General features: G+C 36.3%; 3 protein-coding genes and 1 non-coding gene across 5 annotated transcripts; 3 read left to right on the top strand and 1 right to left on the bottom strand.

The window, feature by feature from the left end:
• Positions 1-116: 116 nt before the first annotated feature.
• emg1 (EMG1 N1-specific pseudouridine methyltransferase) lies at positions 117-2,333 on the top strand. The gene is made up of 5 exons (XM_058747208.1): positions 117-339; positions 432-533; positions 799-940; positions 1,036-1,244; positions 1,347-2,333. The coding sequence occupies exons 1-5, from the start codon at positions 190-192 to the stop codon at positions 1,458-1,460; spliced, it is 717 nt and encodes a 238-aa protein (XP_058603191.1). The 5' UTR covers positions 117-189; the 3' UTR covers positions 1,461-2,333.
• A 735-nt stretch (positions 2,334-3,068) lies between these two features.
• Positions 3,069-3,845, bottom strand: gtf3c6 (general transcription factor IIIC, polypeptide 6, alpha). Its single transcript, XM_058747209.1, has one exon. The coding sequence runs from the start codon at positions 3,743-3,745 to the stop codon at positions 3,149-3,151; it is 597 nt and encodes a 198-aa protein (XP_058603192.1). The 5' UTR covers positions 3,746-3,845; the 3' UTR covers positions 3,069-3,148.
• Positions 3,846-4,691: 846 nt separating this feature from the next.
• On the top strand, positions 4,692-14,272 carry nop2 (NOP2 nucleolar protein homolog (yeast)). Of its 2 annotated transcripts, none has more exons than XM_058747947.1 (16): positions 4,692-4,855; positions 5,384-5,511; positions 5,641-5,680; positions 5,797-5,855; positions 5,943-6,172; positions 6,554-6,770; positions 6,849-7,048; positions 7,350-7,439; positions 8,283-8,370; positions 8,465-8,605; positions 8,813-8,952; positions 9,114-9,203; positions 9,331-9,453; positions 12,982-13,079; positions 13,217-13,353; positions 13,432-14,272. In XM_058747947.1, the coding sequence occupies exons 2-16, from the start codon at positions 5,406-5,408 to the stop codon at positions 13,896-13,898; spliced, it is 2,226 nt and encodes a 741-aa protein (XP_058603930.1). In that variant the 5' UTR covers positions 4,692-4,855; positions 5,384-5,405; the 3' UTR covers positions 13,899-14,272. The 2 variants fall into 2 exon arrangements, with proteins under 2 accessions (XP_058603930.1, XP_058603929.1); XM_058747946.1 differs by having other exon boundaries at positions 4,692-4,866.
• On the top strand, positions 7,128-7,278 carry LOC131522635 (small nucleolar RNA SNORA29). The gene has a single exon (XR_009266592.1). It is a non-coding gene; the product is annotated as a small nucleolar RNA SNORA29 (small nucleolar RNA).
• Positions 14,273-16,641: the final 2,369 nt, after the last annotated feature.

Here is a 16,641-nt window from a genome sequence, read left to right as displayed (position 1 = left end):
TTTAATGTATTTCAGAACTAAATTCTACATTGTAAAAAATAACGGCTCAAATTACACCAGGGGAAAAAAAAATCATATAACGTAAATAAAGTATTTTAGGTAAGACCTAATTGCCGTCATCAACGAGCGCCATTCTGAACAAACGTGTTGTTGTGACGCACATTTGATGCGTCGTAGTTCTGTGTCAACATGGCCGCACGCGCTGGAGGCAAGCGTGGTCTGGAGCATTTAGATGAATATGACCCAAAACCGGCAAAACAGCAAAAAAGTTTGCACGAACAGATGACGGAAAAGCGTCTTGTTGTTGTTTTAGAAGGAGCGACGCTTGAAACCGTAAAGGTAAAAGTCAACTAAGCTCTTCAGAGCGTTAGCAATAATATTTCTCCTAAACGTATGCCTCAACATTTAAATGTAAACGTATCTCTGTGCAGGTTGGAAAGACATTTGAGTTGCTGAACTGTGATCAACATAAGAGTATGATAATAAAAAGTGGAAGGGACCCAGGGAAGATTCGCCCTGATATCACACATCAGGTAAAGCTCGTCAACCCTTAACGTTACCAGTCATCACATGCAGTTAAGGGTTAGTTGTTTAATAAAAGAGTGTAATACGATAAAAAGTTATACATTTTTGCACATTCACTTTTTAATGAGAAATTATTGATCAGGTACACTATGGTTTTAGTTTGAAAAATGTGTCACTGAGAATAAAATGAAGAAAATATTTCATCTTGCAAAGATATTGTCAAATAAAACCAAGAGATTTTTATTTGTCCCGTATCTGTCTGTTTTCCCACAGTGCCTGTTGATGTTACTGGACAGTCCTTTGAACAGAGCTGGACTGCTTCAAGTGTACGTTCACACAGAGAAGAATGTTTTGATCGAGATCAACCCACAGACAAGAATTCCTCGCACGTTTGCACGATTTTGTGGACTAATGGGTAAATTCACTTCATTTGTGCGTTTACTGTAATCCGCAGTCAAATAAATGCAAAAAATTAGTAAGTTTATCTTACTCCTATTTGTCCTCCTATAGTCCAGCTGCTGCACAAGCTGAGTGTGAGAGCAGCGGATGGTCCTCAGCGTTTGTTAAGGCTGATTAAAAATCCAGTGTCGGACCACCTGCCACCTGGATGCCCCCGATATTCAACATCGTTTAAAGCAGGAGATGCTGTATGTCCCAGAACAGTTGTCCCTAAAGATGGGCCTGCCGCTGTTGTCATTGGAGCATTTGCACATGGAAAAGTGAGTCTGTTTACACTTCTCCTCAAAGCTAAATGAAAATAATTTCATGAATGTGAATTGCTTTTAAGTAAATCACTGATTTATCTCTCCATCCTCTCGTAGGTGAATGTCGACTACACAGAGAACACGGTGTCCATCAGTAACTATCCTCTGTCTGCAGCTCTGACCTGTGCCAAGATGTGTTCAGCGTTTGAGGAGGTTTGGGGAGTGCTATGACACGACCAAACTGTTATGAACTGTCAGGAACAGACCTTTGGACTGTGTTGTATGTAAACAGTCCATTCCTTGGAGCAAAAATTGTGTTCTATGACGGCACAACAGAGGAGAATATTTCATGTATTATAATACAATTTTAACTCACACTGACGCAAACAGTTATACCCTTTAAAGTGTGGAGTATTAAACTTAAGTTTCATTTTGTATATGTTTATACATTTAATAATAAACCCAGATTTGCAAATGTGAAACAACACTTTGCATTTTTTTCTTCTTACAGTAAACGATAGCGAGCAAAAGCAGGCCACTTTTTCAGCAGCCTTGGAAGTTTTTTTTTTTTTCTATTCAAAATGTCCATGTTAAAGGAGTATAAGCCATTAATAAAACCAACCAGTGATACGGTGAAACGGAACTATTAGGCAAAAAAAAAGGAAAATCAGACAAAAAGATAAAGGTACAGGACTGTACTTATTGGCGTTGAGGGGATAAAAGAAAAACTATGATCCCACGAAGCATTCTGAATGACAATCAAAATAAAAATGGAGAAATATAAAATTAAAAGTTGTTGATATGAATAGCAACAATGTTTAGGTTAGAAGTATTTTGAGAGCATAGCAAGACAGTTATGTTATTCACTGTGCTTCGTGGGAGTGAAAAATTGCAAATTGTGTCTCTGATAGAGATTTTGTGTGTGTGTGAAATCATGGGCAGTGCAATTGTTCAACAGGAATTCTGCTGTTAAACTCAGTTCTTTAAAAATGAAATTGAAATGATGTAAACTGATGGCTTTGGTAAACAGTGATTAGCAACCCCAAGTTCACATCAGGTCTGTCTTTGAAGGTTTGGAAGTTATCATTAAAAATATATTCCCTTGTAGAGAATATGAAATAATTTTTTACTTCTGGACTGGTACCTGACTATTGCACTCACCTGGTTTTATTGAGCATTATTCTGAAATGTTATTTTGAAGTTCTCTTTTAAATGTCTCTTCACTTTTTAAAATGTTCTGGTTTATCACAATTGTCTTATGGCTGTACTGTAGCTTTAATCTTGTATTCTCCATTCTCACTCAATTTAGACCGCTTCAAAACAGTCTCTTCCTTCTTAGCTTCCTTGACCATCAAATGTGCTTTTAGATGTTTTTTCTTTCTTTTTCTGTCTAGGCTTCATGTTGGTTCCCCCTGCTGGGTTTGATTTCTTTCCTGTTTTTCCTTGTTCTTTCACCACACTTGACACCTTTCCTAACAGTTCTCAGGCTCCATTGGTTTTCATTTGAACAGTTGAGTTCCTGCTGAAGATTTTGGCAAGTTGGGATGCATTTGTAATTTAATTATTTGGGACATTTGGGAAAATTACACCATTAGTTCTGTATTCAGCCAGTGTTAGTATATTCAACACTGAAAAAAATAAAATACTTTTTAACAGTGAGCTGAAATAGAATATTATATAGTTAAAAAATGTTCTACTCTAAAATATTTAATTGTGGTGATTTAACCACTTTGAATTTGAATAACTTTTAATAAATAAGAGATAGATAGATGTGCATATCTTTAAAAAAATAATAAGCAAATTGGACAGACATACATTGAATAACTTATGTAAACAAAATACAAAACTAACTTTTATTTACCAGAAAACTAAAACGTTACACGATGTAGTATATACATTATCAGAAATCAAACGGTCTTTTAAGAGCCATCGTCCCCTTCCTGTATATTGGTCAGTTGAGAGCAGCTGCTGGCGTTCATCGTCTCCTCAGCGGAGTTCTCCAAAGTCTGAGTCTCATCCATTTCATCCGCGGATTCGTCGCTCATTTCTGGATCCTCGCAATCTTTAGAGTCGTCTAGCACAGATTTCTCTGTGTCTATGGGATCCAGGTAGTGACAAACCACGCTCTTCCTGCCGAACGATTCTTCCTCCTGAAGAGCCAGCACCTCTATTCGGTTGGAGACGGGCTCGTCCTCCTTCCTCTCCGACAGGAAGGTCCGCTGAAGCATTAGCTTCTTCATTGTGTGACATTTGTATTTAAGAGCTGAAGTAGAACCTGCGCAGTCCTCTTCAAAAATCACACAGGTCCCGATGGCATCCTCGTATTCCCCGGCGAACAGATAGCGACCCACCTGCATCATGGGCTGCTCGCTGTCAATGTCCACGATCTTACACGCGCCCTGCCGACTGGAGATTAAATCAGAGCTGATCATCCCAGACAGTTCCGCCACGACCAGCTGCTCCTCTTCCTCCCATTCGTCCTCCATGGCTGAGGCTGATGAAGCAGAAGCACTCATTTAACTCTTTGAAATATCATGCAACTCATGAGGTGAAGCGCTCCGACAACTTCAAGTAGCGAATTGCTTTCGCAGAATGTGCGCGACGGAAGTAGTGATCTGAGGTTCGATTCATTTATGGGAATCGGTTCTTTTGAACAGTTCGGTGTAAAGAACCTTTAAAACACGATTCAGTAGTATCTATCTATCTATCTATCTATCTATCTATCTATCTATCTATCTATCAGTCTTTTTTAAGTTTTGTAAATAAAGTACTATTGTAATTTCACTTGTTTTGTGTGTTTTTTACAATCGTAAAGTCATATAATTTGTATTTACATCAGTTAGTACTTTCATTTTACTTTGGCCAGAAACGTTTTTGCACATTTAAATAAATACTCCTCTGACCAAGAGGAACAGTATTTTTACTTAATTAATTTACTTATACTTTTGACCAAATTTCGCATAAGTGTAAATTTACTAATAAGAAACACAATTTTATGGTTTTGTTGACTGAAATATATATTGACAGTATCAGAGACTCCAATAAGAAAGCTGTAAGAACTTTAAAAGCTTTTGAACTTTATAATATAGGCCTATTTATCTGATTTTGTATGTATGTGGACATGTCGTACCTCCGAGCCTGGCAACTCCTATTTGTTATAATTTATTATTCTATCCTTTTGCTTTTTATTTTCTTCTTTTTGATGTTATTTCTTGATAAAACATTGTATATCATTGGTCTTTAAAAAAAATTAAATAAATACTTTTTAAAATAAACAATCAGTCTCCGTTTCGTACGTGTGTGTTGCTCGGTTATTAAAGTAACTTTTCGCATAATTATTTAAACTTCGGTTCACCTAAAAAAAAAAAAAAAAAAAAAAAGAAAAGAAAAGAAAAAATAAATCAATGGATTAGGAAAAGATCCGACTCCAAAGAATGAATCGTTCATCAATCGGGCATCGCTAGCAACTTCCGGAAAACCAGCGTGTGCTGAAGTCACATGTGCGCTAGTTCACAGCAGCATGAGCCACGCATGTACTCAGGCAACTTTCGTAAATTAGAGCTAAAATTTCTCTGAGTGTCCTAGAGAAGATCGGAATAAGCGCAAGAGCGTGTTTTTGGTAAACAGTGAGTATCTGGTGGGTTTATCTGCTGAGATTTTTTTGTGTCTTTATCGGTTCTCTGTAAGCTAACGTTAAGTTAGTCGCGTAGTTTGCAGCGTGCTAGTTAATGCTGCGCAAAATACATTTTAATGTTTATGTTCTAAACATGGTATTGAGTTTGTTTTTTAGTGACCTAATGAATATATTAGCATTACCTATGTAAAACTGTGAAACAGCTCCACGCTCCGATCTGACAATCAGCCAGCCAACTAATTATGCAAGTAAAAGCTGTAACGTTATTTGTCTCGATTACAAGCTTCGATAGATTACAAGACATCTACTTTACTACAAGGAACGCTTTGAATTGTATAAATGAGTATGTTTACACGAGAGTCAGTGTAATCACACTTTTACAGTATGAAAGCCACATGGGACATGCCCTGGCAATCTACACACGGTCTAGGTTTCTGTTTCTGGTTTTATAATTATGTTTTTTTTTTTTATTCTGGTCAAATATCAACTCATTAATTGTTTACTTGTATTGCTACTGTAGAGCAACTTTGTAGGTGTCAAGCATGGGCAGAAAGTTGGACCCCACCATCAAGGTGAAAAGAGGACCTGGACGTAAGGCCAGAAAACAGAAGGGAGCAGAAACTGAGCTGACCAAGTTTTTGGTTGAAGGTAAAACACACATTCTCTGAGCGATTTGGTTATTGGGCTACCTTTTCTTGTTTTATGTATTCATTATTTATATACTTATTTTGTAATATATATAAAATGATTATAACAATGGTTATTCTCTATTTGCAGAGGATGGACCAAAAAAACTTTCAAGCAGAGCGAGAAAACGGCAAGTTTCTTTTAAATGACTACACATGAATAACTACATTTCTTTTGTCATATTTTTGTATCTCTGTGGTAATTACTTGTATGTAATACATTTTTTCCCCAAATAAATTTCAACAGAGCTGTAAAAAGAGCTCAAGTGGCTAAAGAACCCAAACAAGAGGAAAAGCCTAAAAAAGGTATTTAAACATTTAAAAATGAAATTATAATGGAATTACCATGTTTATGCACCCATGAATTTGTAAATCAATTATTTTCTATTGCAGGATTCTCAGATGAGAATAGTAAATGGCTAAAACCAGCACAGAGGAAGCGAAAGATTGAACAGTCTGAAGAAGGTGAGGACAGTGACAGCCAATGGGAGGAGGAAGATGATGATGATGAAGAAGAGGGCTTTGATAACAAGAAAATGGAGGAGGAGGATGATGACGATGAAGATATGGTTGACGACTATGGTGCTGATGAAGGGGATGATCAAGACAGTGATGGAGAAGAGGTATGATTTCAACCAATGAGAAACATTTGTATAGAAGAAATCGTGTCCTTTTTCAAATGTCAAAAATAATATACTTTTTTTTTCTCCTGATGTCGTACCTCTTAAGCTTGGAGCACAAAATACTGTATTTCACAATTCAGTGTGCTTGACTTTGTGTTTACATGTGAGATGAACTAGAAATAATGTCAAAAACTACAATGTGAAATGCATTTCGTCACTTCACAAAATAAATATGCAACAAAGTGAGGTTATGACAACATTGTAACATACTACCATTTGAAATATTTATTATATATCGTTATACACTAAAAACACAATCAGCATTGTATTCGAAGCGTAGCCCTTTCCTTATTGTAATCGTATCATTACTTGCCCTGTCAGCTTCTGCCAATTGAGAAAGCTGCAAGAAAACAGAAAAAGCAAACAAGCATGAAACCAGAGAGTGATGATGATGACGATGAGGATGAAGAAAAGGAGGAGGAGGAGGAAGATGATGATGGTGATGAAGAAGAAAAGGAAGATGAGGATGAAGATGATACTGTACAGGCAAATATTGATGAAAATGAAAAATTCAAACTCCCAGGTGCAGGGAAGGAGGGTGAGTTCAACATTTAGTAGCCTCAAAATTGTATTGGATCTAGAAGTGTATTCTAACCCTCCATCTCAATACATGTAGGTCTTTTACCGATGGACCTACAGACCATCCATCAGAGGATCAAAGATAATGTGGATGTGCTGTCTCACTTCTCTGAGAAGCGAGAAGAGGGCAAAGAGAGATCGGAGTATCTCTCTCTGCTGCGCTCTGACCTCTGCACCTACTACAGCTACAACGAGTTCCTCATCAGCAAACTCATGGACCTTTTCCCTCTCTCTGAGGTGTGTGTTTGTATCTGCTAATGAGGAGTAACTTAGCATGACAGGTTTTGTTAGCATCTAAATTGCTGAAGTGTAGATGCTTCCTGTTTTAGTACCACCCATCTGCTTCCTCACAAGGTGTGTGGCTATGCTAACAGGATAGAGGAACTCTATCTAGAGTCTGTCAAGATCTGAAGGGGTGGATGGCCACACCTCCTCCACCTCTATATGAATTGGCAGTACATCTGTATCAGTCTTTGTAAAACTTTGGAAGATGTTTTCTATGTGTTGATTGATGTACATATGCAACGTTCAATTTCAGCTGATTGATTTTCTCGAGGCCAATGAAATTCAGAGGCCAGTCACCATCAGAACCAACACCCTAAAATCCAGGAGGAGAGACTTAGCTCAGGTCTGAAAAGATTTATTTTCTATTTTTACCAAAATGTTGTGATATTTTGTATTAGAGTACCATTTGCACCTGCTTTGTGATGGGATGGTGCTAAATATTGGTTCCAAAACATGGTTCAATTACTCAAACCTCATCAGAGCTAGTTAAAAAAATGCATGTGACCACAGTGTATCTGTAGAATAAATAAATGCTGACATATCCTGATACATCCGTACAATGTCAAAAGGGAGACTGTCTGTCTGTCTGTCAATCATTCATTGCGCCAAATATTGCTGGTGATATGTGACTTGATTAATATCGGACGTCGACTAAAATAACAATGAGCCTCTCATTTGAAATGTCACGGTAAGATTAAATTTGAAAATGAATTTGGAATTAACTGTGGCTTATCAGATGTAAAACTTAGTGAAAAATTCATTATCAATAGCTTAGTGATCCACAGAGGTCACTTCTAACCAACCAATACACTTGAACCCAGTGCAAAATCTGTGGAAGGGTTTCTGCTGGTCTTAAAGTGTTTTAATTCATCCTTCATCAAATTAAGGTCTGAAAAAGGTCTTAAATCAGTGCATGGGCTGGATGAATATATATATATATATATATATATATATATATATATATATATATATATATATATATATATATATATATATATATATATATATTACACATGCATGCATGCATACATACACACATATATTATTATTTTTTAAATCCTTCTCATTACAACACATCACAATACATTACTTGACAAAAATATAAAAACCCAGAATGGCATTAATATAGATGTCTCTCCGGTTCAAAGGTGTGTTGTGTAATCTAATGGCATGTTCTTTAACTCAGGCTCTGATTAACAGAGGAGTGAACCTGGATCCATTGGGGAAATGGTCCAAAGTGGGGCTGGTTATCTATGACTCTTCTGTTCCCATAGGTTAGTTCCAGTGTCATTTCAAAACAACATTTTGTTTTTCGTTCTTGATTTTTGACGACTGAAAGAATTCATGTTATTTGTTACTTTTAAACAGGAGCAACTCCTGAATATCTGGCAGGTCAGTACATGTTGCAAGGTGCATCATCGTTTCTGCCTGTAATGGCGCTTTCGCCCCAGGAGGGGGAGTCAGTGCTAGACATGAGCGCTGCTCCAGGAGGCAAGACCACATATATGGGTGAGCATATGCTTCTCTGTGACAGTCACACCAACTGCTGCGTTATTGTACAGTGGCTAATCTCTGTTGAGCCTCTTTGTTGTTTATTGGCAAAGTCGACACCAAAGAATTAAAGTCAGACATTTCAACAATTTTATATTAAAAAGTTATATTAAAATGTTTGAGAGTGTGTGTGAAGCCAAAATGTGTGTCATTTGTGTGATGCAGCTCAGCTAATGAGGAACACAGGCATGATTGTGGCTAATGACGCAAATGTAGACAGACTGAAGAGCGTGGTGGGAAACATCCATCGTCTCGGTGTCACTAACGCTGTCATCTGCAACTATGACGGCAGACAGTTCCCCAAGGTCTGCACCATCCTTTTTTTCTGTTCTGTCCTGGTTTTTGGCTTTCAGTTAACAATGTTGTGTCATTTAATGTTATTGTTTTTGGTACATATCCAGGTTTTTTTTTACACATTTCTATACAATTATGTGTATCTAATCGGATGTTTTATTTTGAATGGTAGGTGATGGGAGGTTTCGATAGAGTGCTTTTAGATGCTCCTTGCTCGGGTACAGGAGTTATCTCTAAAGATCCAGGAGTCAAAACCGGCAAGGTACAATTATTGTCTCTTTGTGGCATTTGAAACTGAAGCTTTTAAAGACCAGCCTTTATTCTGAAGACTTTTTGTTACTTTTACATACGTTCTCCATTGAGACTTAAACTTTCTCTCTGTCTCTCAGGATGAGGCTGATATTCTTCGCTCGGCTCACCTGCAGAAGGAGCTCGTCCTGTCTGCTATCGACTCTGTCAATGCTGATTCTCCAACTGGCGGATACCTTGTTTACTGCACATGCTCTATTATGGTTAGTTGCACTCACTAGCTATGTTTCTATCTCCCTATTTTTATGCGCATTTTGGAGTATCACATCAGAAACAAGTGATGGCAATGGCAAATAAAAAAAAAATAAAAAGAGGTGGTTTTTGAAAAAGGGTTAATGCTAGTGCTGTCAATCGATTAAAAAATTCACAGTCATGGACTGTATTAATCACAAATTTAAAATACTAGGATTTACCTGTAAATGTGTTGAAATAAAGATGCATGACAAACTAGTTTACGGAAACAGAACTAGGGCTGCAACAACGAATCGATTAAATCGATAAAAATCGATTACTAAAAGCGTTGGCAACGAATTTCATAATCGATTCGTTGTGTCGCGACGCCGAGACGTTTGATTATTAAAAAAAAAAAAAACTTTAGTTGAGCGGAGCGGAGTGAACACACTCGGTCTCTCTCACGCACGGATGCTAGCAGAGTTTGGCGCCTCATAAATAAAAAACAAAAAGTAAAAAAAAAACGAGCGGAGGTAGAGGAAAGATACATGGCGGAGGCAGAGAAATCCGTGCGACCCAAGTCATCCAAGGTGTGGGAGCAGGGGCGGCGTTATGCGTATGGCAGAGTATGGCAGTTGCCATACCCTAGCCCAGTCAGGTGCTGTGAAAAATTATCCAAACTTGAGTCGCTTATAATTCGTTTTATTATTTTAAATCAGAGAGTTTTAAAAATAGTAAACCAATGATAAGCATTAAAATAACTTGTCAGTAAAACGCCATTGGATCATCGAGCTCTCAGCGAGACCTCGTACCTTCACCCCGCCTCCGTTCAGATTGACGCACAGCCTGGAGAAGATGAGATCTCTGCTTTTTCGCAATGCAAGGGTGAATAAATAATTGGTGTTTGAATAGTACAGCGTTTTCTTTACTCAAACACTATGTCAGTAAAGGATAATGTTTTTGTGTGTTTGAAGAGTGGAGAAGAATTAGTTATTTGCTGTCTATATACGTTTTAAATATCCTGTGCATTATGTGCATAAGCGCTTAATTTGAGATTTTGGCCAAGTGTATTAAACAACAAGAAAAAACTAAGCGCCCATATAGCTACAATCAAAGTTATATAACCTGTAAAAGTTGATGAAAGCATAATGCACTTAATGCACTTATGCACTGCATAACAGCCGTTCTAACGACAGACAAAACACTCCATCTCCGTCATTCTCTGGTCAAAAACATTATTAACTCCATTTGAACTTGATTTTCATATAATGTTAAGTGCAGGTGTCTGATACAATACCAACGCTAACGACGCAGTGTTGTTAAATTATTTAATTTTTGCACCCCAAAGTCTATATATTTGGCAGATGTAAAGCATACATGTGTATGTTTTTGTGTTAGTCCATTTTATTTTATTTTATTATTATTATAACAGCTCAGGGATGTTCAAGGAGCAACATGTTTGTGCACTTTCTAAAGATTTTAGTTCTGTTTTTGAATAAAGGGTTGGAAATGAATGCTTTTTAAAAAAAAATCCGATTCATCGATTAATCGAAAAAATAATCGACAGATTAATCGATTATTAAAATAATCGTTAGTTGCAGCCCTAAACAGAACCTTTCACACTTCCACCAGGTATGAGACATAATCCTTATTATTCTTTTGTTTTTATTCAGCAATTATCAGCCTTTAAACAGGCAATAAAACGTTTACCAAGCCACATCGCTTCAATCCCAGTATACATTTACCCAACTATTACCAAAAGTATTTCTAAATAAATACAACAAAACATTTCTTGTGACCTTCTTGAAGTATTATGACAAAATTCATTATGAAGAAGAATTGGACCTGTTCTGCAGCTGCATTAGAGCTAACATTAGCATCATGCTACATAAGACAATTTATGAGATTAATAGTACACTTTTACTCAGAACTCAGTTCAAACCACCATCGAGTGTTTGTAATAACTTCCTTTTGCGATCACATGTGGAATTTGGTCGTTTACTGTTGTTAAAATATGCTATATATAACCTTTTATATCACTGCACAAATTAGCATTTCAGATGTACACATTCAACTAAAAAAAATCACATATAAATATCCTATCGTAATCGTGTGTTTATTATCTTATATAATCTAGTGGCTGTTGTCATGTTTATTTCTGCTGCTCTGCTGAAACTCGCGTTGTTTGTGATGTTATCGCCTCTCCGTTCTTAAGTTGCCAGGGATACATTCCAAGTATAATACACATTAGAAAAAGGATCTATTTTAATTTTAATTTGTCTATATACACTTTGGGCGCTCGCGGTACATTATAAAAGTAGGCCAAAAAACCGCAAACCAAGGCTCTGTAATTTTTCCCGCGACTATTCTCAAAATAGCCCACTGGTGCTGTACCCTCATAAAATTTTTTGATTAATCGCATGCGTTAACGTTGACACCCCTAGTTAATGCAAATAATGGGAGATGGAAATGCACTTTGCGAATAAATTCCTCCATGTTCATCAAAAAAAGTCATGTGACTTTACACTACCGCCTACACTACCATTCAAAAGGAATTTGTAGGACTTAATGTTTTGAATGATTTTGAAAGTCACTTATGCTCATCAAGTCTGTAATTGAGTAAAAATACAGTATTGTAATATTGTGAAATTATTACAGTTTTCAATTAATATTTTTTTAGACATATTCCTGTGATGGCAAAGTTGAATTTTCAGCATCATTACTCCAGTCTTCATTGTCACATGATCCCTCCGAAATCATTCTAACATGCTTGTTTGCTGCTCAAGAAACATTTGATTATTATCCATGTTGAAAACAGTGCTGCTTTTGTGGAAAACATGAGCCATTTTTTTCAGGATTATTTGATGATTAGAAAGTTGAAAAGAACAGAATTTATTTGCATTTTGTAGCATTTATTTGAAATGGAAATATTTTAGATGTTATAGATGTGTTGTAAAGAAAAATCATACTGACTTCAAACATTTGAGCAGTAGTGTACATCCATGTTATTTGTCAAGGTTCTCCAAATGACTCATAATGTTAATATCTTGTATTTTGTAAAAATATTTGTGTCTCAGAGGAGACTCTGAACCATTTAGGCTTGACGGGAACAAATGACCAATTCCTTAGGGCCCAGCGATCATAATACTTGAAATATCATACCCTGAACACGGCTTTTCACATGAGATGGTTTTTGGCCTGGAAATAATGAATCCTTCAGGGGACTGAAAGTGTTAGAAGTGTTAAAAGAAATATTTTACAGACCTTAGCTTTAGGTCACCAATAACAAATGCACAATCTATGAACTAAGTCTGAGTTGGTGCAACAAAAACCTTATCTAATTCTGTCTTTGACGAGGACTGACCCAGATATTGCACTTTAAACCAGTGCTGTAATGCAACATTGAGAGGAGAAGTGTAAGAGATGGATGGAGAATAATTGTATGAATCTTTATCTGAAAGCCCACTGAAATGTGTAGATGATTACATCTGATATCCTCTAAAACATGCTCATTTTTTGAAATGTATTTCTTATAAAGATTTGATTTGTCTTCTCCATAGGTAGAGGAGAATGAGTGGGTGGTGGACTATGCTTTGAAGAAGAGAAATGTAAAGCTGGTCCCCACTGGACTAGATTTTGGCAGCGAGGGATTCACCAGGTAATGAGGCCTTATTTGAGATCCATCTACAGTAATAAAGGCTGTGCTCCTAGAAACCGAGTTCATAATGTGAATTTGCCAAAGAAAGTGTAAGAAATTATGAAGTACACTTAGAAAATATGATCTACTCTCCGCAGATTCAAAGAGAGACGTTTCCATCCCTCTCTCAAACTCTCTCGCCGATTCTATCCTCACTCCCACAACATGGATGGATTTTTTGTGGCCAAACTAAAGAAGCTGTCTAACACCATCCCCACTGCCCCAAAAGAAACAGGTGTGTAATCATTTCCCATTTGTTTCCACATCTTGTTTATTTTCTGATCTGATATTAATTCTATTAACTATTCTTCAGAAGATGAAGTAGAATCTACAAAAACGGAGACCGCAGCCTCATCGAAGCAGATCCAGAAACCAGAATCTAAGCAACAGAAGCCCTCTTCAACTCCAGAGAAAAGCAACATGGGCAAGAAACAGAAATTAAAACTGAAGAAATCTGAGCCGCCCATCATAGCGAAGAAAGCTGGTGTGAAATCTGAGAATAAAAAATCTGATGGTCCCAGAAAGGCCAAAATTGCTAAGTTGGATGGTGAAGCATCCAAAAAGAGTGAGAAACCTGACAAAAAGCAGAAGGCAAAGGAACTGAATGGAGATTCAACAAAAGAGGCGGGGAAGGAGAAGAAAGAGAAAAGCCAGTTTGAGAAGAAGAAAAATGAAATGAAAAGGAAGCAGTTGTTGTTGAAGAATAATAAAAACAGAATGGGGAAAAACAAGTTTAGGAAGTTAAAAAATGTGCTTGGACAACAAGAAAGTGGACAGTGAAATTCGGTGTCTTGTTGCAGTGAATTGACATGGACCTGTATGCTCAGGACTGGGATCTGTCAGTGGTTTGACACGAGACAGGAAGTTAAACCAATCCCAACATGCTGTTAGGGACTCAAAGATGATCTTTTAGAAATGTACACAATGATTTTGTGTATCTATCTGGCTTACCAAGACTTTTGTCCACCTTATTGTTATCACTTTACTGTGACTATTACTTCAACCTTGTCGTATAAATCTTATAAATGTATATTTCATTGTCCGTTTTTATGGATTTTGTTTTGAAAAAGAAACATTTAACTAAAATACTGCAAAGGAGTGCATATGTGGTCTGTTTTTCTGTCACCTATTAAAAAGAAAGTTTGAAAAAAGAGGTTTGGTGTCTGAAAAAGTCATGTCTGAAACCTTGAAGTACTTTCCCTGGTAAGAGAGAGACTGAAATGATATTTCACGGCTTGTCTTAACCTGACCTTTCCTTTCAGGAAGTCACCTCAGAAAATCAGATCAAAAACTATTGAGGTAGAAGTGAAATCTTCCTTTGAGCCTGAGTGCATCACGACTGCTATTCAGCAAAACCTATTGACTTCACTTTTCACATCGCTTATCTCCCGCCATAGAACATTTATCAGTGCGCAAAAAGTTTTCTTTGGGTTCAAATGGCCAAAACGCTCAGCTGTGAGCGATCTTTCTTCCCACCCTTCTGGCCCGGTGCCTGTGTAACCATGGTAACGTACTTATCGCATTGTAGGTCGCGAAGCCCTGAGCTAGTACCCTCTGAACTGCGACGCTTTCTATGTTCTTGCATGAAATCCCTCTGTCTCCACAAAAGATGGCCCAAAATGCCATAATTATCGCCGCTTGTTCCTCCCAAAGCTGTTAATTCTGTTGAAATGTAGCGCATGTGTAGGCAAAGCGTTTATTTTAATCACATTGCAGTGATTACTTGCAAGGAGATAATTTAAGGTTGTGCCTGAAGGGTAAACGAAGCCATTCAGCAGGCCTGTGGGTAAAACGTTTTAGATCAGACTAGTTTGACACCACACTGATTAAGTGGTATTGTAGAAGGGTAATTATCATGATCACCTGCACATATGATTGCAGGGGTAGGAGTGTCCAGTCGGTCTTTAATAAGAACTACTTCCCTTGTTTTGTACGGTGTAGTTGAGTTTTCTCTTATTGTTTCACCAGTATATTCCACACTAATGTTTTAGCTTGGTTAATGGCGCTTACTAAGACAAGAAACACTATTAGTACTGGTCATTTGAACAAGTGCGTAATTGTAAATGGATTAAAGAGTGAGTGAGATGGTATCTCATACCATCATTTTTTTTTTTTTAAGTTAAAAAAACTAAATCTGTGAAATTTGTTCAGTTTATGTCTCGGTTAAATTATTTTGTTCATAGAAGTATTTACACACAATAAGAAAAAGTGCAATTTAATAATTCACAATTTAAAAAAAAATTAAATTAATTTAAAAAATATAAACATTCCTAAATTTTGTAAACAAAAAAAATTGTTTTTTTAGGAATAACATTTTGGGGTGTTGCACATGACATTTTACAACAGTTTGTCTCATTTGTTAAATCTTTGGTTTATATAAATATAAGAAAAAATGCTATTTCATCATTCAGAAATTTTGTAAAAGAAAATAATTATAAAACTATAAACAAAATTTATATATATAATTCATAGATTTTGTAAAAAAAAAAAAAGAACAAAAATTAATAATAATATATATATATATATATATATATATATATATATATATATATATATATAATTATTTTTCACATGACATTTTGCAACATAATCCTTGCCTTGTCATAAAAGGTAAAATTCTCTAATATTTTAAAAGACTGCACACACAGGCTGCATCTGAATATGCGTACTTCCTTAGAAAGTGAAAACATGTGACATCTGTAGGTCACTGACATTTCGAATGAAACTATGGTTGTGAAGTATGTACTTATTCGAAAGAAATACCGGTAACACTTTACAATAAGGTTCATTAGTTAACATTAGTTAACAACATTATTACACATGAACTAAGAATGAACAATACTTCTTCAGCATTTATTAATCTTAGTTAATGTTAATTTCAGCGTTTACTAATGCATTATTAAAATCACAAGTTGTGTTTGTCAACATAAGTTAATGCACTCTGAACTAACATGAATAAACAATGAACTGTATTTTCATTAACTAACATTAACAAAGATTAATAAATAATGTAATAAATGCATTGTTCATTGTTTGTTCATGTTAGTTAATACAGTCAAGTCACCTTTATTTATATAGCGCTTTTAACAATACAGATTGTGTCAAAGCACTTAACAGTATCAAATTGGAGGATAGAGTGTCAGTAATGTACAAGATACAGTAACTACAGCTAATGCTACACAGTTAGCTAATACAGTAACTAATGCTAACAAATGACACCTTATTGTAAAGTGTTACCGAAATACCTACTCTCAGTATGTGATTTCAGAAGCAGCAATATTCATGAGGGTCTGCAGGGGTCTTCTCTATGATATTTCCTGTTTTGTTTTTGGGGCTTTTTTAAAAATTCTTTTACTTAAGTAAGCAAGCACCAATCAACAACGTAGCATAGCTAACATGCTCACAACAACTCAAACCCCTTAGAATTGTGGATGTGGAGGTAAAAACAGCAGCAGAAAAATAATGTAGCACATGAAACATATTTAAATAACAGCATTTCCACTGGCCTGGGGTGTTGCCTGTA

This window comes from Onychostoma macrolepis, chromosome 16 (assembly GCF_012432095.1).
Source record: "Onychostoma macrolepis isolate SWU-2019 chromosome 16, ASM1243209v1, whole genome shotgun sequence".
Taxonomy (NCBI): domain Eukaryota; kingdom Metazoa; phylum Chordata; class Actinopteri; order Cypriniformes; family Cyprinidae; genus Onychostoma; species Onychostoma macrolepis.
This window is presented reverse-complemented; position numbering and strand designations above follow the sequence as displayed.